Below are 27,290 nucleotides of genomic sequence, written 5' to 3' on the forward strand. Positions count from 1 at the left end.
TTTCCGGAAAATAGCCAGAACGAATTTACCGGTGTTTTCAAAAAGGACCTGTTCACACATACAACCTTTCCGGAAAATTGCCGGCAATTTTCCGGAAAGGTCTGTATGTGTGAAAGGAGCTAATGAAACTGCCTTTGTTAGCATATGAGGCTACGCACTGGTGTGCGGGAGAAGCAGAGTAAAAGCCAGATCAACAGTTACCTTTCCCTATTATACCCTGAGCAAAGCATTGTCAAACATGAGTGAAAACCAACCCCCAAAACCAGCTGGACATGAGAGCAAAGTTGAAGAGATGAAGTGGGGGAGAAGTACAATAACATACTCTCCTCAGGCCATGACTAAACAATAGTAAATATGTTGTAGATTGAAATACAATTAATCAATGTCTCTGTTTATTTCATCACTACAACACTGAAGTCATAAACTGTCAAATGACACCAAACATGACAGTTATCTGAAGGAAGAGCACAAGCAGATGAATTGTGTATGGTGAAGAGCACATGGTTACTGTAAGCAAATGGCAGAGATGTGTATCAGAGCTGTGAGGAACTCTGCCTCACCAGGAGGACCCATCTCATGCTTGGAATGTCTCAGTAGTCCTTCATTAGCATAGAAGGAAAAGTATGTCATATTTTTTAAGCTTACAGCCTGGTGTTTTAAACATTGTTGTGCACGATCACATTGACGCCCTTTATTTATTCACGAGGCGTTAAACGTCGATGGAAAACGTGAGCAAAAAATGTCTCTGTGTGCACAGGCCATGCTATATGAACATACTTGTGTAACACACCTTGTCTCCACTCTACCAATAGCTGGTGTGTGGTGAGCACACTGGCGCCGTTGTCCTGTGGCTGTCGTTGCATCATCTAAGTGGATTCTGCACACTTGTGGTGTGGAGAGACCCCCCTCTTGATTGTGAAGCACTTTGGGTGTATGGCCATACACAATAAATGAGCTATATAAATACACACATTACATTACACCGGTCCTACTGCACCCATCGCGGCCTGAGCTGGGATCAAACTGGCAACTCTTTGTATGGGAGTCGGTTGCTCTAACAAGAAGGCTAAAGACCATGGCCTCTAGCATCTGTCACCAGAGAGCACCTTCTAAGGTCAGAGAAGTGAGGTTTACCTGCATAGCACTTTGCTAGCTGTCTTTCGTTACATTCACCCTCCTAAACCTCACTCCCTTCCCGGATGAGCCCCCACGTGTGAACCCACTGGTCTTACTGCACCCAACCCGGTCTGAGCTGGGATCAAGCCAGCAATTCTTTGCATACAAGTCAGTTGCTCTAACAAGGAGGCGAAAAACTATGGCCTCTAGTAACTGACGCTCGAGCACCTTTTAAAGTCCAGGATGGAAGTGAGGTTTAGGGGGCTGAGTGTAATGCAGGCTAGCTAGCAAAATGCTATACTCCTCTGACCTCAAAATTGAGCTCTACAGACAGACGCCTTGGTCTTTAGCCTGCTTGTTAGAGCAACCAAATCCCATGCAAAGAATTGCTGGTTAGATCCCAGTTGAGAACGGGATGTGTGCTGTAGGCCCGGTGGGTTACACTTGGTTACACGTCCTGCTCTCTGATTCCTAAGGTTTCTGGTAAACATGAAGCTAGTCAGTTAATTGAGGGATGTTTGTAAGATGTTTGTTATTTTTGGCTGGTTTAGTATTAAATGAGCAAACATTTAAAAGTGCTGTATGTACGTTTTTGACTTTCAAAAAGCATAAAAATGCTGCTATTAAAGTAACATGCTATGTGAACATACTTGTGGAACTCACCGGTCTTACTGCACTCAACACGGTCTGAGCTGGGATCAAACCCACAACTTTTTGTATGGGAGTTGGTTGCTTTAACAAGAAGGCTAAAGACCATGGCCTCTATCTGTCACTAGAGCACCCTCTGAGGTCAGTAAAGTGAGGTAATGGAGGCCAGCTAGCGAAGATGTTTGTAGTCTTTGGCTGGTTTATTATTTAAAAAAGCAAACATTTAAAGGTGCTGCATGTACGTTTTTACACTCCAAAAACATAAAAGTGCCACAATATGTTTGCAGATCTTTAGGAAACATGCTAAGTGAACATACTTAATAATAATAATAATAATAATGATAATAATAATAATAATAATAATGATAATGATAATAATAATAATAATAATAATAATAATGATAATAATAATAATAATAATAATAATGATAATGATAATAATAATAATAATAATAATAATAATAATTCCTTACAATTATATAGCCCTTTTCTGGACACTTAAAGCGCTTCATACATTTTTGGGGGAATCTCCTCATCCACCACCAGTGTGCAGCATCCACCTGGATGACACAACAGCAGCCATATTGAAGCAGACCACACACCACACACCAGCTGATTGGTGGAGAGGAGACAGAGTGATGAAGCCAATTATGATATGAGAACGGTTAGGAGGCCATTTGGGTAAATGTGGCTTGGATGCCAGGCCAAAACCCCTACTCTCTTTTTTTTGTTTGTTTTGAAGGATTTTTTACAACCATAGAGAATTAGGACCTCAGTTAAATGTCATTGAGCAGTATAGAGTCCCCTTCACTATACTGGGGCGTTAGGGGCCCACACAGACTGCAGGTTGAGCGCCCCCTGCTGGTCTCACTAACATCACTTCCAGCAGCAACCTAGCTTTCCCATGTGGTCTCCCATCCAGGAACTGACCTAGGTTCAGTGGGCAACCATGTGAGAATTGCAGAGAGCTGTACCGTATCGGAATGTCTGTCTATGTTTTGGTCTCTATAACCAGCCCGCTGCAGGTTTCCCCAATTATGTCTCTGCAAATATTATATCATTAATTATATTTGTAAATCAGTTTTATTTAAAGTACTAAATCTTGATTTCTAAATTTTCTTGATTATAGTTATGGACAAATGACAAAGACATTGTGCTATGTACAGTGTTTAGAAAAAAAGATTCATGTTCTGCAGAAAACTACCAGTACACTTTACCTTAAATTTACAGACGTTTTTCTTCTTTTTGTACAATGTGAAGGTGTAATGCAGAATTCAAAATCACAACTTTATTCAGTCATTCATTCATTTTCTTTACAACTTAGTCCCTTATTAATCTGTGGTCGCCACAGTGGAATGAACCACCAACTTATCCAGTATATGTTTTACGCAGCAGATGCCCTTCCAGCTGCAACCCATCACTGGGAAACACCCATACACACTCATTCACAAACATACAGATGATTCAGCATAGCCAATTCATCTAAAGCGCATGTTTTTGGACTTGGGAAAACCGGACCACCCGAAGGAAACCCACACGAACATAGGAAGAACATGCAAACTCCACACAGAAATGCTAACTGACCCAGCCAGGGCTTGACTTTCTTGCTGTGAGGCGATTGTGCTACCCACTGCGCCACCGTGCCGCCCCCAAAATTGCTATTTCTAATATGCAATTCCCTTTCTTCAGTGAAAAATGTTTAATTAAAACTCCAGTGCCCTCAGAGTTTAGTAATATCTAATAATATATTAAGTTAACATATGTGTGACTTTCAGGCAAGTGTCGACTGCGATGAAGCTGGATTTTAAGATTCAAATGTGTTTTTTTTAGTGAAACTTTTTTATAAAGAAAGGGAAAGCTGGCACGTGTTTTATATGCTAATTAATATTATGCAATTTATAAATACACTTTTGCTGCCTAAAGAGTCTTTTATTACATTTTATGTTATATTTTCTATTTGTGCTGTCATTGTGTTTTTGACATTCAATTACAGTGTTTCATGACACTGTTAAACAATCATTAAATAGAGAATAATCAATTATTAATACATGTGTGGCTTTTTTTTTTACATTAGGTGTGTGTGTGTGTGTGTGTGTGTGTGTGTGTGTGTGTGTGTGTGTGTGTGTCCAGAAGGTATCACTTTTCTCTGTTGTCCTACAAAACAGCATCTGTTTGTAAACATCCGGGTAACAGTAACACCTCTCTCTCTCTGACACACATACACACACCTTGGTTGGCCTACACAGAATATAATAAAATAACAAAAATATAATAAAATGAAATTAAACAAATGAATTCATTAGTACAGCAACAAATGATGTTATGATCGCAGCGGCGTTACTGTCTCTTTAAAAATCCCGAAGCGTGACGTCACATATTTTGACAGGACGACGGAGAAACCGGATCCGCCGCTGACAACAATAACAACAAACGGAGAGATGCGTTGCGGATCGCCGCGTCCCGGTTGGTGAGATGCCGGTAACGGATCGGAGAAGATGCGGCGCATGTTCGAGCTGCTGGCGCGCGCTGCTGCTCGCCGCATCCGCGCTCGTGCTGCTGACGGAACGCGCGGCGCGTGAGTGACAGACTGCACCTCATTCATCACTATTTTACCTTGAAACATTATATACTCACATTTCACTATACCGAGCTTCACATAGAACCATGTACATTTATCAAAATCCGTGATACACTTAAAAACACGGTATTACTACAGTGCGGCATGTCTAAAATACCATGGTACGTGTTCTGAAATGAGGTAAAACCGTGGTAGTTTTCGGTGGTGACGTGTTGAGTGCTGTTATTGACGAGCTTTGGTGTGCATGATGCAACTGGGTTCTGAAATTATAGGGATACCATGGTAATACCGTGTTTTTCTTGAAGAAACGGGAAATGTGTATTATTGTAGTTTATGAATTCAGATAGAGGGGAAATGTTCAGTATTTATTCGATTTATTAGGCATGTGCTGAGTAAACTGTCAACATAACATCTGTCTGTTTATCTATCTGTCTGTATATCTATCTGTCTGTCTGTCTATTTATTTACAGATCGGTCAATCTATGTCTATTTATCTATCTGTCTGTCTGTCTATTTATCTGTCTGTCTGTCTGTCTGTCTGTCTATCTATCTATCTATCTATCTATCTTTGTCTGTCTGTCTGTCTGTCTATCTATCTATCTTTCTGTCTGTCTGTCTGTCTATCTATCTATCTTTCTGTCTGTCTGTCTGTCTGTCTATCTATGTGTCTGTCTGTCTATCGATCTATCTCTGAAGTTTTTTTTTTGTCCAAGTTTCTTACAGAAATACTGTCATTTAGAGCATTTTTTCCTGAATATAACCAATATTTTCATTTGTGGTGATTGAAAATCATTGTAATTCCATTTAATATCAATGTTAACTTTTCTGTTGTTAACATTCTCTAAACCATTGATATAGTGTTGTCTAAAAATCGCTGAAACTAATATAAATGGCATTTTTTGTGTGTGTTTTATGGCAGAAAAGCTGTAAAAGACAGCACTTACATTTTATAATTGAAATAAATGCCATCAATAGTTTACAGAATAAATAATTTTTTTACTCCAGGAAAAAAAGTAAATGAACAGGTTGTCTTTTATCCTTTTTTCCTAACTCTCTCTCTCTCTCTCTGAGTGTGTGCGTGTGTGTGTGTGTGTGTGTGTGTGTGTGTGTGTTTGTGTGTGCGTGCACGCTAAAATGATTTAAAAAAAATTTACATACAAAAAAGAGAGACAATATAATAATTTTTAGAATAATAATACATGTGTGTATGCACATTATAATATTAAACGTATACACTCACCAGCCACTTTATTAGATACACCTTACTAGTATACTGTGATCATAAAGGGATGGACTTGGTAAGCAACAATACTCAGGTAGGCTGTGACGTTGACACAATGCTCAGTTGGTGCTAATGGGCCCAAAGTGTGCCAAGAAAATATCCCCCACACCATTACACCACCAACACCAGCCTGAACCATTGATACAAGGCAGGATGGATCCATGCTTTCACGTTACTGATGCCAATTTCTGACCCGACCATCTGAATGTCGCAGCAGAAATGGAGACTCATCAGACCAGACAACGTTTTTCCAATCTTCTATTGTCCAATTTTGGTGAGCCTGTGTGAATTGTAGCCTCAGTTTCCTGTTATTAGCTGACAGGAGCGGCACCCGGTGTGGTCTTCTGCTGCTGTAGCCCATCTGCCTCAAGGTTGGATGTGTTGTGTGTTCAGAGATGCTCTTCTGCAGACCTCAGTTGTATCGAGGGCTTATTTGAGTTACTGTTGCCTTTCAGCTGCAAACAGTCTGGTCATTCTCCTCTGGTATCAACAAGGCATTTGCGCCCACAGAACTGCCGCTCACTGCCTAGATATTTTCTCTTTATCAGACCATTCTCTGTAAACCCTAGAGATGGTTGTGCGTGAAAATCCCATTAGATTTGCAGTTTCTGAAATACTCAGGCCAGCCCGTCTGGCACCAACAACCATGCCACGTTCAAAGTCTCTTAAATCACCTTTCTTCCCCATTCTGATGCTCGGTTTGAACTGCAGCAGATCGACTTGGCCATGTCTACATGCCTAAATGCATTGAGTTGCTCCCATTTGATTGGCTGATTAGAGATTGGCGTTAACAAACAGTTGGACAGGTGTACCTAATAAAGTGGCCGGTGAGTGAATATGTAGTTTTATAGCCTAACTTGATGCTTTCCTCATATATATATATATATATATATATATATATATATATATATATATATATATATATATATATATATATATATATATATTTTTTTTTTTTTTTTTTAGGATTCAACATATTATGTATGATATGATTATTAAAATATAATCTGGAAAAGATTTTAAGTTCCTCTCCACTGATAGAAAATTCCTAAATGTACAAATCTGTACGGAAGCAGTTTTAGTTTAAATAAACATACTAGAAAGGTGCTTTTCAAAATAAATATGATCCCAATAACAGATTTAGAGATTGGTGAAAACCTCCGAAATGACACAATCACCGTTTTGATGGCATTTACAGCTTAACCTGGATTTTAAAGTGCTATAATCTCCTCCGATCTCACTGTGCTTCTGTTATGGCAGTCGTTGTGTGTATAATCTGATGTGCAGATGTGGATGTTGTTAACTCTCTGTCTTTCTTCTTCATCAGTGGTCTGCTGTGTGGCCTTTTACCTGTGGCAGGAGCAGTTGTGTTTCGCCGGTTGGACCTTTGCGCTCTTGTTGCCCGGGTCACTGGTGCAGGTGTTGAGCTTCAGGTGGTACAGAGCCGACGGAGACACACACACGTGCCACAACTTCATCATACACACACTCCATCTGGGCATCTTCAAAAGGTGAAATGTTCTGGCTTTTGCTCTCTTTTCTTCATAAACACTACCTGACACAAGTCTTGTCGTGGATCCCAGTTGTAAGAGCAACATATAATAACCTGACTTCTAGTTGATCGTTTGGAAAAGTGTCAGAAGATGGATTTTTTTGATGAATCATCTGTTGAACTGCATCACAATCATCACAAATAAGATTCAGACCTATAAGATTTATCCATTTCTAGCATAATTTCTTGCAGTGTCAAATCCTGATTTCCTAAAAGAGTCTCATTCTATTCTCTGTGTGTGTGTGTGTGTGTGTGTGTGTGTGTGTGTGTGTGTGTGTGTGTGTCAGGTTTTGGGACTGTGCTGTGTGTGAATGGACTTCTCCAGGCTCAGCAGGCTCTCATGCACAGGAAGTGATGCAACAGGCGGATGTGTCTGCTCTGCGTCTGCTGGAGGTGTTGCTGATGACCGTCCCGCAGACGCTCCTGCAGACCTACGCCCTCACCGTGACAGACTACGGCCTCTCCTCACCAGGTCAGTCCAAAAACCCTCTGTCAATACAATCAATGCAGTATTGCATGGCCAGGGCCAGATCTTCAGGTTTACAGCAGAAGCTCCAGACTCCATTTTTTGTTATTGTTTTGTCTAGTGGCGGCACGGTTAGCACTGTCGCTTCACAGCAGGAAGGTCACTGGTTCGAGTCCCGGCTGGGCCTCTTGGTGTGAAGTTTGCATGTTCTCCCCGTGTTGGTGTGGGTTTTCTTCGGGTGCTCCGCTTTCCCCCACAGTCCAAACACATGCTCTATAGGAGAATTACCGGTTTGTAAACATATGGTGAAATAGTTGGCGGTTCATTCCACTGTGGAAACCCGTGATAAATAAGGGTGCTTTCACACCTACACTTTTGTTTCGGAACGTATCTCGTTTGCCCAGTTAGCGCGGTTCGATTGGCATATGTGAACAGGGCAATCACGCTCTGTTCCGCGCCAAAGTAATCGCTCCGAGATCGCTTGAATGAGGTGGTCTCTGCTCGATTGAAACGAACCCTGGAGCAGTTCGATTGCAGTGAGAAAGTGATCCGATCCGAGCGCGGTTATATCACAGTGTTTTATGGATATGTAATAGGCTTACGGCGATATGAAGAGAGAATTATAAGTATGGCGGGAAGTTTCGCGAGTCTCCGGATGCCCGCAAACGAGTGATAATCTTCCGGTAATCTCGCGTCTCCCTCCCAGTCCTCACATAGGCATCGTCGCGCACCCTTCTCACCCCTCCCCACCGCATCTTTCCTCAGACACGTCGCGCGCGCACCCTGTCAATCACCACCAAACCACCACCTCTCCTGACAGCTGAGCGGGACGCTGCAAAATAAACCCTGACACTCTGACCAATGTAAGGAGAGTTTCCCTGCACGTGACTTGTTTTAGCTCTTTTGGTCCGATTAGAAACTTTGCAGTGTGAAAGCGACCCGCTCCAAGAGCAAAGAGCAACAATGTAACAATTGTAATCTCTGTTTCGGAACAACTGAATCGATTCACAGGTGTGAAAGCACCCTAAGACACTAAGCTGAAGGAAAATGAATGAATGAATGAATGTTTCCTGCAATTATTCTAGTTCAGCGCATAAATCTGATTCGCATCTTTAAATGTAAACTAAGAAAATGTCACTTCCAAAGCAGTGGCCCAATCAGAAGAACTTGGAGGCGGGGCAAGTGTTGCAGGCTTCCTGCCAACATTCAGATCATAAAATCCGGGGGTGTGCGCAAAGTGAAGAGGGGGGGAATGGTCCGCGCGAACTGAAGAGCGGAGAGTGGGTGTGAAGATGGTTTTGTGTTGGGCGCACACGGGGACAGTACAAAAAAGCTGAGGAGCGTGGGGTGGGGGGCGGGTGACAGAACAATACGGGAGAAGGGCAAGAGATGGGTCTGAAATACAGGAGACTCCCGGGATTGTTGGCAGGTACGGGCTTCTGTTTACCGGTGGCAAGTTGGTTTTATTTGATAGCAACATGCCGTTGAGGATATTTTCTTAATTTACTAGAGTTTTCTGTAATTGCAAGTGTTTTTTTTATTATAGAACGTGAAGCTCTTTCGGCCACCGTAATTTTGTGATTTACAGTTTTAAGTTTTTAAAATCTTAAAACCAAATTTAAAGCCAAAGACTATAGGAATACACAAGACGTGTCACTCGTATAGTTGTGAATGGGGGAATCTGTAATGGTCAATATGGCAAATGAAGCCTTACCTACTAGTACAGGAGCCAATCATCGATCTCGAGCCAAGATTCTCCTTTTGGAAAGTCCTTTCGAGTGCACATGCAATGCATTAGCTCGGGCATCCTGAAAAAAATGCAGATTTTGTTTGATTCAAACTTTTAGAAACAAAACTTGACAGTTGTTGCTTCATTTTATTGGTGATTCTAAATATGTAATGTAATAATAAGTTTGGCAAACAGTTTTGAAGAATTTGGTGTTTCCCCATTCAGACAGAATGCCCGAGCATACTGCACGAGAGGCATTTCAAAGATGGCCGCCGAGTAAAATGACTTTCCCTAAAGGGACTTTGATGTAACTGGGAGATAATAATTGTATTGTGTGCTCTCCTCCCCTTTGTGTTTCTGTCTGCAGTGGCTCTGTGCAGTGGTGTGTGTCTGCTGTCTCTGTCGTGGGCGCTGGTGCTCTACAGTCGGGCCTGTTGTCTGATTCGTCCTGGGCATTTGCAGATGCCGCCGGCGGCTCTCCTCAGCCAGCTGCTGTGGAGAACGGGCATGTTAGCGGCCCGCTTCACCAGCCTCGCCCTGTTCACCCGCACCTTCGGCTGCTGGCTCATCGGGGTCATCGGTGAGTCTGAGACACAGGAGATTATATACATGCACATGGTCAAGTTTTGTTGAAGTTAAAGTCTGAATTATTAGCTCTCCTGAATTAATATCTCCTTTGTATATTTTCCCCCGAATTTCTGTTTAACGGAAAGAAGATTTCTTCAACACATTTCTAAACATAATAGTTTGATAACTCATTTCTAATAACTGATTTATTTTATCTTTGCTATGATGACAGTATATAATATTCGACTAGATATTTTTCAAGACACTTCTCTTGCACGCCATTACTCTGCCTCTCTCGCTCCAATACTCGACGTCTCTCCTGTGCCAATACTCGGCCTCTCTCCTGCGCCAATACTCGGCCTCTCTCCCGCGCCAATACTCGGCCTCTCTCCTGCGCCAATACTCGACCTCTCTCCCGCACCAATACTCGGCCTCTCTCCTGCGCCAATACTCGGCCTCTCTCCCGCACCAATACTCGGCCTCTCTCCCGTGCCAATACTCGGCCTCTCTCCCGTGCCAATACTCGGCCTCTCTCCCGCGCCAATACTCGGCCTCTCTCCCGCGCCAATACTCGGCCTCTCTCCCGCACCAATACTCGGCCTCTCTCCCGCACCAATACTCAACCTCTCTCCTGCACCAATACTCGGCCTCTCTCCCGCGCCAATACTTGACCTCTCTCCCGTGCCGATACTCGACCTCTCTCCTGCGCCAATACTCGATCTCTCTTTCACACCAATAATTGACCTCTCTCCCGTGCCGATACTCGACCTCTCTCCCGCACTAATACTCGGCCTCTCTCCTGCCCTAATACTCGGCCTCTCTCCCGTGCCGATACTCGACGTCTCTCCCGTGCCAAAACTCAGCCTCTCTCCTGCGCCAATACTTGGCCTCTCTCCCGCGCCAATACTCGGCCTCTCTCCCACCCCAATACTTGACCTCTCTCCCGTGCCAATACTCGCCCTCTCTCCTGCCCCAATACTCGACCTCTCTCCCGTGCTGATACTCGGCCTCTCTCCCGCACCAATACTCGGCTTCTCTCCCGTGCCAATACTCGGCCTCTCTCCTGCGCCAATACTCGGCCTCTCTCCTGCGCCAATACTCGGCCTCTCTCCTGCGCCAATACTCGGCCTCTCTCCCGCACCAATACTCGGCCTCTCTCCTGCGCCAATACTCGGCCTCTCTCCCGCGCCAATACTCGGCCTCTCTCCCGCACCAATACTCGGCCTCTCTCCCGCACCAATACTCAACCTCTCTCCTGCACCAATACTCGGCCTCTCTCCCGCGCCAATACTTGACCTCTCTCCCGTGCCGATACTCGACCTCTCTCCTGCACCAATACTCGACCTCTCTTTCACACCAATAATTGACCTCTCTCCCGTGCCGATACTCGACCTCTCCCCCGCACTAATACTCGGCCTCTCTCCTGCCCTAATACTCGGCCTCTCTCCCGTGCCGATACTCGACGTCTCTCCCGTGCCAAAACTCAGCCTCTCTCCTGCGCCAATACTTGGCCTCTCTCCCGCGCCAATACTCGGCCTCTCTCCCACCCCAATACTTGACCTCTCTCCCGTGCCAATACTCGCCCTCTCTCCTGCCCCAATACTCGACCTCTCTCCCGTGCTGATACTCGGCCTCTCTCCCGCACCAATACTCGGCGTCTCTCCCGTGCCAATACTCGGCCTCTCTCCTGCGCCAATACTCGGCCTCTCTCCCGCGCCAATACTCGGCCTCTCTCCCGCACCAATACTTGACCTCTCTCCCGTGCCAATACTCGGCCTCTCTCCTGCCCCAATACTCGGCCTCTCTCCCGTGCCGATACTCGGCCTCTGTCCCGCACCAATACTCGACGTCTCTCCCGTGCCAATACTCGGCTTCTCTCCTGCCCCAAAACTCAGCCTCTCTCCCGTGCCGATACTCAGCCTCTGTCCCGCACCAATACTCGACGTCTCTCCCGTGCCAATACTCGGCCTCTCTCCTGCGCCAATACTCGGCCTCTCTCCCGCGCCAATACTCGGCCTCTCTCCTGAGCCAATACTCGGCCTCTCTCCCGTGCCAATACTCGGCCTCTCTCTCTAAAGTCAGATTTACGAACATATTCACCTGATAAATTTGCCGTGCACACCTCCATTGAAAATAACGAACTTGCGCAACCTCTAGAAAAGGTGCAATATGCAAACGGCCACTAAAAGGCCGCCGTCCTTGGCGAATCTCCAGCAGTTGATCATCTTTTTGCACAGACATGGTGGATTCACCTGATTTGTTGACAAACGGGTTGCAGATCCATTCCTCTGCATTTTGTGGGTCCTCCTCTGGGCCTTTTCCCCCTAGCAAAGAATCTTTCCAAAGACGTCTTGTTTCTTACTCATTTTGCTGCTTGTGGGCTAAATTTAGGCAATTAAGTGACCGAGATGTAAGCGTGAGAATACAGTCATTTTTCTAAATAAAAGATCGTTCACTCGGATAATAAATAAAACAGAAATAATCAATGATTTATTGTGCGGCCCGTTACCGATTGATCCAAGAACCGATACCGGTCTGCAGCCCGGTGGTTGAGGATCACTGCTCTACAGCATTTTGTCAGATACCAAACACAATAATATCATTAACTCATCTCCCAATTCATGTGATGTATGCTTCTATTTCTCAGCGTCTCATTGGCTGATGGCAGCGCTGTGGTTGGTCTCCCAACAGACGGACATATATGTAGGCCAATGGTCATGGCGGGTGTTTAACTTCATTCTGGGAGGCGTTCATGTGTTTCTGTTCCTCAATGTGAAGGACGGTCCGTCCCGCTTCCGGATGGCAGGATTCTACACGGTACAATCACACTAATAATGTTGTGCTTTTTTAGATTTGGCTGTATTTGGGTTAAAGTCCACATGAACCAGAAGCTGCGACCGTTTTTTTTTTTTTTTCATATTGTGATATGCAGCTCCTAGGGAAATGGAATATTAAATGAGAAAACAGTGGGCGTGACTTGTTTTTCTACTGCGAGCTGATTAGATAAAGTAAAGTAGGCATTTTATAAAGAAAGATTGGGAAATGGGTTTCAGGAGAGTTCTTACAACCTAAAAGACACCTCCTGCTCAGCATTTCTGTTTGTTGTCAAAACTCAGAAAATACGTTGTTAAAGAGGGAGGAGATGATTTGATTAAAGGTTAAAAGGCACGTACATTAAAAAAAGTAATTATGTGCATGAATAAAGAATATGTGGATAAATCAACTTGTCACTTATATCAGATGCACCAATAGCTAACAAGAAGCATTTAATAAATTCTCTATGGCTAAAATCAAGACCCGCCTGCTTTTTAAAGTTGTTCAAGAAGCAGTTTCACTTCATTCATCATGGTAAGGCAAAAAAAAAAAACTACCACAACTTCCTTATGAGGCCAACTTTAAAAGTTTGGTGAACTTAAAATACACTTTTTCATTCCCTAAAAATGAGAAATAGTCAATTTGATTTGACTTCCGGGATGTGTTTTTGTGTAGCTGTTTGTTTAGGTAATAAAGCGAAGTTGTTTCTGTTGTTCCCATGTAGGTGATGCTGTTGGAAAATGCTACACTGCTATTGGCTGCGTCTGAAATTCTGATTGATGCATCATGGGATAGCCTGACCATCCCCACTGCTGTCCTGTGCAGCTTCCTGCTTGGTGAGAGTTTGTGTGCATCATGAGAGAGTGTATCGGTGTTTCCCAGTACTTGGTTGCAGCTGGAAGGGCACCGCAGCATAAAACGAATGCCGGAATAGTTGGTCATTCATTCCTCTGTGATAAATAAGGGACTAAGTCGATAGAAAATGGATAAATGAATTTGTAACTCTCTGTCTCTCTCAGGTCTGACGTCTCTAATATTATACTACCGCTTCCTGCATCCCAAGTCCACTGAAATCTCTCAGGGTCTGCATCAGCGCGCGCACATGGGCCGCGAGTGTCTCCAGCAGGCCGACTCCTCCTTCTCTCTGGGAGACAAACATCTTCCTCCGGCAGCTCTTCCGGTCCTCTTCCGTTCCTCCCACCCTTCCTTCTCTCTCTCCGGGATCCCAGGATCACTTCTGGAGCATCCCGGCAGCTGCGGCGTCAAGCCAGACGGAGAGTGTCGGCACCATCACTGGCTGCTCATCCGTCTGGCATTAAAAACAGGAGACCCGGTGAAAATCAACAGCGCTTACGGGGCAGGAGGAGTGTCTGGGATATTAGCGGTGGATCAGAAAGCGGAAATGATTGACGATGGGTGCATTTCCGCATCCGAGAGCCGGGACGATACGATGGCGCCGCTGTCCGACTGCAGGGAAGAGTTCGAGAGCATGAGCGAAGCTAAAGACGACGATGATGAAGATGACAGTCTGGAAATGGAGAGTCCTTTAGAGTCGCCGGTTACTTTATCAGACTGTAAACGCAGCTCGCCCGAGGGGAAGTCTGTTTTCGGGGACAGTCCGGAACCTAATTATTGCCCCACAGAATCCAGCTCTACGTTATACTTCAGTGCCGACCCGCAATCCCCGAGCAGCTCCAGTAATCCGCGTTTGGATCGAGAAACGCCGTTCAGTTTCGGGTCTGGAACTGGACTGGAGACTCTGGATGAGCTGAGCCCGATTTCTACAGATGGCGGCCTGCACAGGGATCTGGTCAGAGGGCTTCTGGGCCGGGCGGGTCCCTGTTACACTTCCGCACCAGGGTTAAATGGAGAGGCTTCGGGATCACTCCTCAGGGGCCCTCGCAGGCAGGTGGTTTTGTCCCGTAGGGGTCCTGAAGATGACGTTGGATTTTAAGGGGATAGTTCACCCCAAAAATTTAAATGTATTATTTATTTACTCAAGTGGTTTCAAACCTTTATGAGTTTCTTTCTTTCTGTTGAACTCTATTTTAAAACAATGTTGGAAACCTGTAACCATTGATTTTCTTAGTAGTTCATGATGGCTCAGTGGTTAGCACTGTCACATCACAGCAAGAAGGTCACTGGTTCGAGTCCCGGCTGGGTCAGTTGGCATTTCTGAGTGTAGATTGCTTGTTCTCCCTGTGTTAGCGTGGGTTTCCTCCGGAGTCCCTAACAGTCCAAACACATGCGCTATAGGTGAATAAGCTAAATTGGCCGTAGTGTATGACTGTGTGTGACTGTGAGTGTGTATGGATGTTTTCCAGTAGAGGGTTGCAGCTGGAAGGGCATCTGCTGTGTAAAATATATGCTGTATAACTTGGCGGTTCATTCCACTGTGCCGACCCCTAAGAGACTAAGCCAAAGGAAAATTTATGAATTAAAATAAATACTATGGAAGTCAATAATTACAGGTTTTCAGCATTTTTCAAAATATCTTCTTTTGTGTTTAATAGAAGAAAGAAAGGTTTGTAACATGAATAATGAGTAAATGCTGACAGAATAATTTTTGGTGAACTATCGCTTTAAGGTAGCGGTTCTCAATCCTGGTCCTTGCTCCCTGCTTTTTACCTCTATTATTTTTTAAATGTCTGCATGAACCAGAAGTTGCTAAGACTTTTATTTCAGTATGTTAATGTTTTCTACGTGAAGCGGAATATTGAGTAGGGGGCGGGGCTTTATTTGGGTATCATTCCCAGTTGTTGCTAGAAGGGATACAGCTGTGGCCGGCAGTTAACGATAAATATTTATATTATTTATTAAATGAATTAACTTTTTATGTTTTTTTAATTATTGTTCACTTTTTAATTATTTATTTATTCACAATTTTGAATTTTATTAACATCTTTCCCAACCCTAAAACCAACCCTCACATTAATGCAGATAAAATTATTATAAAGAGAATTATTTATATTATTTATCAAATGAATGAATTAACTGTTAATTTATTATTTATTTAATAATTAATTATTTAATTAATTGTATTTAATTAACATCAACCCCAACCCTCACAGTAATGCAAATAAAATAATTATAGAGAGAATTATTTACATTATTTATCAGATTAATTAACCGTTTAATTTATTATTTATTTATTTATTAATTATTTAATTATTTGTATTTAATTAACATCTACCCCAACCCTTACAGAAATGCAAATAAAATAATTATAAAGAGAATTATTTATAATATTAAATTATCCATGTAATTGTATTATATTAATGTCTACCCCCAAACCCAACCCTAAACCTGCTAGCAAAATAAACATGGTAAATTTAGATTTCGGACTGACTAAATGTTCCATGAAGTGCTTTGAAATGCACATTTTTTATTTAATGTTTGACGTAATCTGAAACATGAAGAGCGGGCGGGACATAGATTAGCTCCTCCCCTCAGCTCCCATCCAATAGCATTTTGTTTTGTGTTTGAAATCAAGTGCATCAAATGAAAAGCGGGTTAATTAAAGAAATAATAATGTGAGCTCGCAAAATAAACCTAGTACATTTTGATTTCATGTGGACTTTAACACACTGATTTATATTAGCAGCTAAGTAGAACAGAGCTCCAAGAAGTAACTGTATTGAGATCGACATGTTCCCTACATAGTGTTCACTGCTCCCTACACCCTGCACATGGGAATTCAGCTGAACGTGAAGTTTTCTTTATTAAAAAATAATAATAATAATCTGCGCTACACAACTGTTGTCAGCACAGTAGTGCAAAGGGACTGGGTCATGTGATTAGCATAGAAGTTATATCTATCACACGTTACCCTTTGAAATGAGCAAGCTTTCAAACTAGAATAATAGCAGAATATATCATGATGTCCACTTTAAAGGGCACTTACTGTCAAATGGAACAAACCTATGAAAGTGTGAGGACCTGGATTGTGAACCGCTGATTTAGGAGGACATTTTTTTTGTTTGTTTGTTTTTCAAAGCAGTTTTCAGTTTCACTATTCTAATGTGGGTGTGTCTTACACTTTATGCAAATGAGCTTCAGTGGCAACTACCAATGAGATGAGCCGAGTGAAGGAAAGGTGGAGTTTAAATGTCAATGTGACATTTTTTTTTGCTGTTGTGTGTGTGGTTTGTCTTTGCCCACATTCAGGGATTTATTTTAAATAAGTATAATAATAATGATGATAATAATAATTTGTGGACATTTGTGCGACGTTGATTGCATTCATCTTTTACAAAATGTGACACGTGTTTGTTATTATACACTGCTGGAATTTCTATACTTCTAACTTCTATATTTTTTTGCCCCTTCAGAATGTGAAGTAATATAAAAACATATTTGTGGTTAAATTAAAATAAGAATATGTTAGGTTTGGGGTCAGTAGAATTTTAAAAATGTTTTTATGCTCACCAAAGACACATGTATTTCATCAGAAATACAAGAACAATATTGTTAAATATTATTTTAATTCAAAATAACTTTTTAATTTGAGTATATTGAAAGATATAATTTAATTTTGTGACTTAAAGCTGATTTTCTAAAAAGATTTTTAATAGGATTTTCTAATATGATATTTGATGCTTAAGTAACAATTTATATATATATATATATATATATATATATATATATATATATATATATATATATATATATATATATATATATATATATATATATATATATATAAATATATATAATGATAATAATCATAAGAATTATTATTGTAAAAATGAAAAATAATAAAAATAACTAGTATTAGTAATATTAGCATTGTTGTTGTTAGAATAATAATAAAATATGTATAATTATAATAGTTATTATTTATAATAATAACAACAATACTACTACTAACAATTATTATTATTATATAATATTATATATACTATAATATAAATATAATATTCTAATAATAATAATTATTATTATTAATATGTACAATATTCTATATGATATAAAATAAATATTATATTTTGACAACAACAATAATAATAAAAAATAATATAATAATAATAAATATTATCATTATTATATAATAATGATAACAATAATATTAATTATAATTATTATTACAATAATAATAATTATTATAAATTATTTTAGCATTGTTGTTGGAATAAAATAATAATAATAATAATGATAATAATAATAATTATTATTATTATATATAAAAATATTTTAACCTAATCATTTTGTAAGATAATAATTGTCTTTACTTTTACTTGTGATTAATTTAATGCATACTTGCTTATTTAAATGATTAATTCATTTCAAAAGGGAAAAAAAATCTTACTGACCCCAACACTTTGTAAATATATAAATATATATACATAAAATATATAATGACAAAATACATAGCCATGGGCATTCATTTGTAAAATAAATGCGGCTGGAACTTAAAAAAACTTGAACTTGTAAATTTTAGACATTAGAACACATCAGAAATGCTTATTTTTTGGTTCACTTGATTTATTTTTCTCTCTGTTTATGTTCAGAATGGAATACTAGCATAAAATATAGTTTAATTATAATTTATCATAATACAAAATATAAGGTGCATATTATTAAAATGTTCATGTTTCTCTTAAAATAAAATGTAAAATATCATAAAATACTATGCAGTATTCCACATTAAATAACACGGTGTCACATGACCTCATCACATTGCATGCTAATCCAAGCAAGCGGCATCAAAAAGGAACTATTATTAATACAAACAAGTCTAAGAAAAGATATTAAAGAAAATCTCATGCATGTAAATAATGAGCATATCTGGAAGTAAGCCATTCTGAACATAACCAATAAAATCCACATGCTGTCGGTTTGAGCTGAAAGCACAATCTGTGTTTGAGTGTGAGTGTGTGTGTGTGTGTGTGTGTGTGTGTGTGTGTGTGTGTGTGTGTGTTATCTCAGACTGTGATGTTTTCCTCTCTTCTGAAGGGCTGTGTTCTGCTTTATTATTCATATGTAGAGTCTGATACAGGTCAAATCAGACAAAACTCATCTGATAAATCATCAGATCTGCAGAGTCACTCTGAATATTGGACTATTAATGATGCTTTTGTAATGTCAGATTGTTCAACTGTTAGATTTAGTCTAAGGCTCCACATCCCTGCATCAGAATATTTGCTCTCGGGTCTTTTTTTGTTTGTTTTTCATACCTTTTTTTCAGGCTTTAAAAGCCCTTATGTGATTTAAATGAGGGGTTTAAATACCCTACCTGACAAAAGTCTTGCCACCTATCTAAGATTTAGGAACCAGAAATAACAACTTGACTTCTAGTTGATCGTTTGGTATAAGAAGTGGCTTATATGAAAGGCAAAGGACTCTAGATTACACTTATTTTACCACAATAAAATATGATCATGCCTTGATTTTATTGATTTAATTACGACAGTGAAGTCTGACTTTGCTTAGACAAAAGTCTTGTGATTTAACAGAAATAATGTCCAGTATAGAATATAAAGTCATGCTGCAGTGGAAACAGAATGAATATTGTGTCTGACTCCATCATGAGCTTGGAGGACTGCATCCATACATCTCTGCAATGACTCAAATCAGTTCATCAACATTCTCTGGATTCATCTTCAATGCCTCCTCCTCCATCTTCCCCCAGACATGCTCAAAAATGTTCATATCTGGTGACTGGGCTGGCCAATCCTGGAGCAGCTTGACCTTGTTTGCTTTCAGGAGCTTTGATGTGGAGGCTGAAGTATGAGGAGCAGCTCTATCCTGCTGAAGAATTTGCCCTCTCTTTTGGTTTGCAATGTAATGGGCAGCACAAATGTCTTGACACCTCAGGCTGTTGATGTTGCCATCCGCTCTGCAGATCTCTCACACGTCCTCATACTGAATGTAACCCCAAACCATGATTTTTCTTTCACCAAGCTTGACTGATTTCAGTAAGAATCTTGGGTCCATGTGGGTTCCAGTTGGTCTTCTGCAGTATTTGTGATGATTGTGATGCAGATCATCAGATGATTCATCAGAAAAACCTACCTTCAGCCACTTTCCCAAATGATCAACTAGAAGTCAAGTTATTATTTGTTGCTCTTACAACTGGCATCGACCACAAAACGTTTGTCAGGTAGTGTGTACAATTGCATTCTTATATTGATATTTGAAACATTTATTTATTTAAAAATAATAATGTATTCATTTATTTATACATATTTACTTTTTTGTCATTTCTTTATTTATTCCAGACTTTAAAAATTAATCCTAACGTTAAAGGGAATATGAATTATCTCCCGCAGCCCCTTCTTTGTTTCTTTCTCGGGTTTTTTTCATACGTTTTTTAGGCTTCAAAAATAAACTATTACACACTTTTATTTATTTCCCTATTTTTCTTTCTTTCTTTCTTTCTTTCTTTCTTTCTTTCTTTCTTTCTTTCTTTCCTTCCTAAATAATAAATAAATGTGGGTAATAGTTAACAGACATATCATATAGAGCATTTTGTATACACTAAAAAAACAAAACAGTAAAATTTATGATACTAAACTAGCAGCTGATGTTGCAGGAATTTACCTGTTCAAAAGGGCGTCAGGGTGGCGCAGTGGGTAGTATGATAGCCTCGCAGCAAAAAGGTCGCTGGTTCAAGCCCCGGCTGGGTCAGGTGGCATTTCAGTGTCCGGGTGCTTCGGTTTCCCCTACAGTCCAAACACATGCGCTATAGGTGAATTAAATAGTCTAAATTCAGTGTTTCCTCTAGGATTTTTTCCAGTTGTGGCGGCAGGCCTTTTTATACACAGATCTACCAACTACCTGGCGTTAATTCAATGACAAATGTCGTGAGCGCATTTATGTATTAGCCTACGAGCACCCGCTACTCAAGTGCAGATCTTCTTGTGCGCTCTCAAATAAACGCTGCTGAAGTGCGATTTAGTGCGTTTATGTAACAAGTATGTCTCCAACATTTATTAGATTTGCTAGGAATATTTATGAATGTCTCCAATAGACCTACAGAGCCGTATTATGCATCCTGAAGTAAAGTGAAACGGCTATACGTCGTGTTTTCTGCCCTCACGCATCACGCACCTGTCAGTCAGCACGTAACCTTAAAGGGTTAAACAAATGACGCACAGCATCACTACAGTTACAGAAAAGTTTGCGCTGTTATAATTTACTTACCTTTTAAAACGTTTTGGTGCAGCTGGAATTGGCATCCGTTGCGTAAAACATATGCTGGATAAGTTGGCGGTTCATTCCACTGTGGCGACCCCTGATAAATAAAGGGAATAAGCCAAAAAGAAAATGATTGAATGAATGAAAATGCGGTAAGAAGGTAACAGGAAGTTTCTACATTGTACAGTAACTTACTATATTTTGTAAAAAAAAATGTTTGTCATTTGTTTTTTTGGGGCAGGTGCCAGATTTTTACTGTAGCATTTTTTATATATTTTTTCAGACAATTTGTATTTTCTTACATTGTGTTTCTTTCCTTTTCTTTAGTTATTTTCTTAGTTTCTACTGAATCTCTTTTTACTTTGTTTTTGGTTTGTGCCCATCTTTAAAATTCTTTACATCTCAAACAAATCAAAACTTAAAATACACTGTAAAATGTCTGGGAAAAAACCTGTTAAAATATGTGTAAAAATCCGGTACCTGTTACAGTAAACAGTAAGCTTCCTTAACATACAATATAAGCTGAATAACTGTAAATGTACTGTCCCAAAAAACAAATGACAAATACAAATGTACAAAATACAGTAACTTACGTAAAATGTAGACATTTCCTTTTACGTTCCTAACGTATTGTTAACATTTAAATTAAAGCAACCACAGCTGCTGGTTTTGTACTGTAAATTTTACAGATTTTTTACAGTGTATACAAAATGCCATGTTTGCCTTGCATTGGAGCTTAAGTCTCATGATGATTCAGAGATGTTTTAGTGAATTTCCACTGGAGTGGTTTTTCATTTTATAAAGTGCTTTGTGTGTGTGTGTGTTTACCATGAAGAGAGTGTGTACCCTATATAATAACTGTTACTCGCATGCATTTTCCTGAAGAATGTCTATGCTCAACAGTTATGATGGATTAAGACAGGTCAATATCTCTGCAATAATTTCAATGCAAATTCAGCCATAAGACTAGCGGACGGCGTGAACGAGAGTGTGTTTGATTTTTTTCAGATGTGGACTGTTTGCTCTTATAGTGAATTCCATTTACTCATTAAAATCATTTCACAGGATCTATTCTTGGACTTGTATTCATTTCTCTCTCACACGTCTCTGGTGAAATTTGTCATCGGACTAATTTGATGCACCGCCGCTCAGAGAAAATATTACTCATCGTAAACAAAACTGCAGGAAATTGCACAGTTTGCAAAGTATACAATACACAGTGGAAACTATAATTAATATATACTGGTAATGATAGCAAAAAGCTGATTAAAATGCTTGGGGAAAGCACCAATTTAAAAATGCGAAAGAATACACACACACACACACACACACACACACACACACACACACAATACAATACACAGCGGAAACTATAATGAAAATACGCAGATAATAGCAAAAATCTGGTTAAAAAGCTTTGGGTAAGCACCAATGTAAAAATGCAAAAGAATACACACACAGGTTGGTATTAGTGGTTTACAAGGACTCTTAATTGGGTCCAATTTTTACCTATAATTTAATTGCCCATTGGAGGTCCACCATCAGAGCTCAACAATTTAGGGGCCTATCATACACCCGGCGCAGTGTGGCGCAAGGCGTTGCGCAGTAGTCTTTTTGTGGTTTCAGCTTGGCGCAAGAGTGGTTTTGAGGCGTTGCACTATGCTGTTTAAATAGCAAATGCATTAGCGTTCATTTGTGCGCCCATAGGCGTTCTGGTCTATAAAGGAAGGCGTTCTGAGGCGGACCGCTGGCGCGTTGCTATTTTGAGAATCTATAATAGATTTTTCATTAAACCAAAACAAACCCGGTCTAAACTCAAGCGCAGAGTTGCGCCTCGCTTACACACTGCTTAATACGCACAAGAGAGCAATAGGCAAATATCTTTACATATGAAAAAATTAAAATATTAAGGATATATATATATATATATAGTATATAATAAGAATAGATATATTCTTCTGTCACCACTGGCTCGCATGGTTCAGGATTGGTAGAGCAACGCATCGATGAACTTGCTCTTCAGTGTTTGAACTCTCAGTAATGATTAAATCACACTGAACTGAGCTAAACTGAACTGAACTGAACTTAAACACTAAAAACTGAACTACACTGTTCCAGTTACTATGACCATTTATGTGAAGCTGCTTTGACACAATCTACATTGTAAAAGCGCCATACAAATAAAGCTGAATTGAATTGAATATAGGATATAAATATAAAGGATTAAAATATTACTAAACATATTATTTTCTAGCCTACATAAATATGAAAAATCACTGCTTTTATGTCTTCTTCATCTCTGAAGGCTTTTTCAGTTCATTCATAACAATTTGCTTTTGTATAATGTTATTATTATTAGCAGTATTATTTATTATATCCATATTTATATTTGTTTTATTAAAAACAAGCTTAGATTTGCCCACCTGTCAGGTTTTAGACCATATGGGGCATGACAGGTGTATTTGGAAATAACTCAGTATTTTGAGCACACTTTGTTATTATTGTTCATTTATTCGTTTGCTGGAAATTAGAACTGAATTTAGAAAGTTTTGAAACGAATATTTGCGCTTAAACAAAATTATTTATTTATGGGCTAATTGATGTCTGTGCGTAAAGGTTTCCCTATCCAAGAGCGAAAGTGAAAGTAGATCCATTATCTCTCATTCTTACGCAGTAGATGCTCTGTTTAACAGTTTTCTTTTAAAAAAAACTGTTAACTGTTAACTGTTTGCTTGTGAAATGCTCATTTTTTCCACTTAGACTTACTTTGCGTCCTGTAAATAGCGAATGCGCTCTTGGCGCAACGCAGCTGGGTCTTAAAGGGAATGGGAGATGAGACTCTAATTGGTTTATTCTCAAAACACATCTATAACTCATTAAGAAAATAAACTTAACCCTTTTAGAACATGCGCCGCGGCGCAAGGCAGATTTCCCGTCCTTAAATTAGCAAAAACGCGTTCTGAAACGCCCTGAAAGCGTTTGCGCCCTGCGTTTTGCGCTCTGCGCATGGACCGTCAAAATAGAGCCCAAAGACTGCCCAGTGGCCCAGGGCCAGCGTGAGAGACGCTTGGGACAGTAGACAGGATCATTACTGGCCCGATTGGGACACTGCTGCCTTGTCACTAACATTTAATTATTCTGCGACTATTTGCCAGTTGCGTTCACTTTAAGTTTGTGTTTTTAAGTCTTTAAACACTACCTCCTCTGTGATGTTGTAAACACCATATTACTTTCCGGTTCCAGTCTCATCTGATTTGATGTTTTGAGCATGCTATTTTTTTCCATGATCTGGTAACAGGACAGCGAAGAAACGGCAAGATGGCGCAAACATCCAATTATAAGGCTAAAAGAAAATGTCTGTTTATAACGTCTTGGAAGCAGACATTTACCTGTGAACAACGCGACAAAAAATTAAATGATGATTTGCACAGTTTGTCGTTAGTTTGAAAAGTCAGCCACCTTTTGTAAAATAATTTCGAACCGCAATAAAACACCCGCACATTTTCCTCTGCTTTTTTTGTTTGCATAACACTTTTATTAAATTTTTTTTAAGTAATGAAATTCTAGATTCACAGACTTTGTTTTTGACACATTATTTAAAATATGCGGCTAAAAATAGCTATTAACTTCCCTTTTTTTTTTGAGGGGCTAGTGAAAATTTTGGCAGGTCAAGTAAAAATCTGAACCACTGACTCAATCGGACCAGTAGAAAAAATTCTTAGCGTTGAACCCTGACCATGTACCTAAACTTTGAAAACATTCTATTATTATTCCAGTACCAAAACATAACCACCCTAAAAGCATATCTATCTATAGACCAGCCTCACTTACCTCACTAGTAGGGAAAGTCTTTAAGAAATTAGTAAAAGGGGTGTTATTGAAACAAATCATTTCCCGATCCATTGCAATTTACTGACCTTACTGGACCTGCCGTGTAAACATCTGGAAGTCAGTAGTAATCATGCTAGGCTATTGTTTGTTGATTTTTCTTAGGCATTTAACACAATTTGGCCAGACTTGTTGGTCCACAAGCTGAGGTTGAGTTTTGGATGAGTGCTTGGTTGCTGGATTTCCTTACTAAGTGTCTCAGACTGCTTCTTCACTTTAGAGACAGACCATTTAGAAACAGGTGATTAATAATTATATGAATGTAAACTTTTGAATCTCTTACAGCTGTCCCCCCACTTTTGAAAAGTCCGCTACACCTGATACTGTTGTAAATCTAGTAGCTACATAGCAGAACAAATCACCCCAAAGGCGGACAATAAAGTTCACAGTAACAGTAATAATAATAATAATTTATTTTTACTGTAATAATGCTCATATGGTCTTACCATAGCCCTAACCTAAACCTCACAGGAAACCTGTGCCAATGTTTGAATGTCAAAAGACTCAGTTTAATATTATTTTCAGGCGTTTTGAATGAGGACACAGGGCATGTCCTCATAAACCACCTCAACATTGTAATCCCTATAGGACATACCCGTGTCACTATACAAATTTCTTTGTAAACCACCAAAACCAGTGTACACACACTCTTTCTCTCTCTTCTCTAATAAACATACTTACACAAGCCAAGCTGTCTTTGTAGAGTGGTAGATAAACAAACTTGGGTTAACACAGACACGATAAGACTTCACAATCTAATAACGTTAATTCCGTTTTAAACTCCACCGTAATTTAAATGTGTATGCAAACTGCTCACGTAGCAACGCGTGATGCTTGTTCCTTTTCTCAGCGCTGATCAACAAGAACCAATCACAGTAGAGTGTGATTTTAGAAAAATGAACACAATGAATTATATAACCGATTTAATCGAGAACTGTAAGCGATTACATTTACTATTCAATATAGAAATACATTTTTATAATAATATGAAAAGAATACATGATATATTGTCCAATTAATTAATACAGTTTTAGGCTACGTTACCAGATTTATGGTAAAGACGAATGTTTAATGAATTTGACTAAAGATGTATTAGTATTATTATAACTAACTTATTTTACTAATTATGATTGTAATGTTACAAAAATTGCACTCATATTGGTCGGTCCACGCATTCATTCATAACACTAACAGCGCATGCGCTTTAGCTTTAATTCGTGGCTAAAGCGCGCATGCGCAGTGCGCTTGGAGAAGTTTGGAGTGATTCGTGGAAGTTTTAGATTTGGAGGAAAAAAAGCACAGCTGAAAGTCGGGAACTTGTAAAATGGCTTTTCGCAGGAGAAACAAGAGTTATCCCTTCTTCAGCCAAGAGTTTCTCATTCAGAATCACGCGGACATTGTCTTCAGTTTGGTGATTTTCATTTTGATTGGGCTGATGTTTGAGGTGAGTTCAAGAGTTGTGGATCTTCTTCTTCTCCGAGTCTTTGCCAGCTGTTTTTCTGTCTGTCTGCCTATCTCAACGCGTTTAAATACAAACTAAACACTCAGTTTTAAAGCCAACAACGAGCACAAACACTATTACACAAAACCTACTTTTATTAGACTCAAATCACATCATATATTCATGTTTTTTTGTGTGTTTTTTTTTTTTTTTTTTTTTGTAAAAGTAAGTGTCAGACACGCTTATTTACATTAAAAACACGACACCACCATCTCTTTGGTCGAGCTTTTAAAATAAAACGTAGTGTTGTAAGGTACATTGAAAACACTGTCGCCATCACCTGGGCCCTGACGTCTGCAGTCTGATGAGGAGGAAGAAACTCCACGTAAACTCCAGAAAACATTGTTTATTTAACAGAACAAGTTTTATAAGTGTGTGTTTTTGTTAGTTTTATGATGAAGTTTGAGTTTCTGCTGCAGTGCCACGTCAAATCTCTCACGCGCCTCCAGTTTGATTGACATTCTTGATGAACAAAATAGTAACACTAGTATATTAATGGGTAATTCTTCAACCACGACCACTTTTATGTCCTTTGATCCTTTATCCAAAAATGTATATCTAATTTTGTTCAAATTCCTCTTTCTTTGTCAAACTACCAATAACACCTTCTTAAAAAATGACTAGCTTTCTATTATAGTTTTTTTCATATTACTTATCCTATAGCTTTTAGGTGTCAAAATCACTGTTTCCACCTTGTAGCACGCCCAGAGTTTTCAACTTCAACTATGACAATAACATTTTAAAATATTATTTATCTGGTATCTATTAATGTATCTTAATGAAGCACCAGTGAAATAATTAAAATATTTTAAAGTTATTAATGTGAAACTATTATCAATATTATTTTTATACAAAATATTGCTGTCGCACGGTATCAGTCATTTCCACCACAACATTGAAATGTTGCTTTAAAAAGTTCGTGTGAAAGATTAATTAGGTGGTTTCTGTGAAAATGAACAGTGCCATCTGAGAACATCTTCAAGATTGAGGGAATTTACATTTTAATCAAC

At 39.5% G+C, this 27,290-nt stretch overlaps 2 protein-coding genes and 1 long non-coding RNA gene across 6 annotated transcripts in view; 2 read left to right on the forward strand and 1 right to left on the reverse strand.

The window, feature by feature from the left end:
- Window positions 1–6,857: 6,857 nt before the first annotated feature.
- On the forward strand, window positions 6,858–14,748 carry xkr5a (XK related 5a; the record flags this gene model as incomplete). The annotated part of the gene is given in 6 exon segments (NM_001012260.1): window positions 6,858–7,136; window positions 9,729–9,951; window positions 12,586–12,755; window positions 13,477–13,588; window positions 13,772–14,635; window positions 14,637–14,748. Coding segments are annotated over 6 exon segments (1,706 nt in total), but the record flags the coding sequence as incomplete, so codon positions are not given.
- LOC141379460 (uncharacterized) lies at window positions 9,501–25,573 on the reverse strand. Of its 3 annotated transcripts, none has more exons than XR_012396115.1 (4): window positions 25,461–25,573; window positions 20,898–20,988; window positions 20,295–20,436; window positions 9,501–9,957 (listed from the first exon to the last, which is right to left on the reverse strand). It is a non-coding gene; the product is annotated as an uncharacterized lncRNA (long non-coding RNA). The 3 variants fall into 3 exon arrangements; XR_012396116.1 differs by having other exon boundaries at window positions 9,852–9,957; window positions 20,295–20,416; XR_012396114.1 differs by lacking the exon at window positions 9,501–9,957 and adding an exon at window positions 12,407–14,683.
- Window positions 25,574–26,020: 447 nt separating this feature from the next.
- Window positions 26,021–27,290, forward strand: part of tram2 (translocation associated membrane protein 2) — a 23,819-nt gene continuing 22,549 nt past the window's right edge. For both annotated transcript variants that reach the window (NM_213071.1, XM_005173812.4), the window contains exon 1: window positions 26,021–26,223. In NM_213071.1, coding sequence (NP_998236.1) covers window positions 26,104–26,223 — 120 coding nt within the window. In that variant the 5' untranslated portion in view covers window positions 26,021–26,103. The remainder of the gene's footprint in view (window positions 26,224–27,290) is intronic.

This window comes from Danio rerio, chromosome 20 (assembly GCF_049306965.1).
Source record: "Danio rerio strain Tuebingen ecotype United States chromosome 20, GRCz12tu, whole genome shotgun sequence".
Taxonomy (NCBI): Eukaryota; Metazoa; Chordata; class Actinopteri; order Cypriniformes; family Danionidae; genus Danio; species Danio rerio.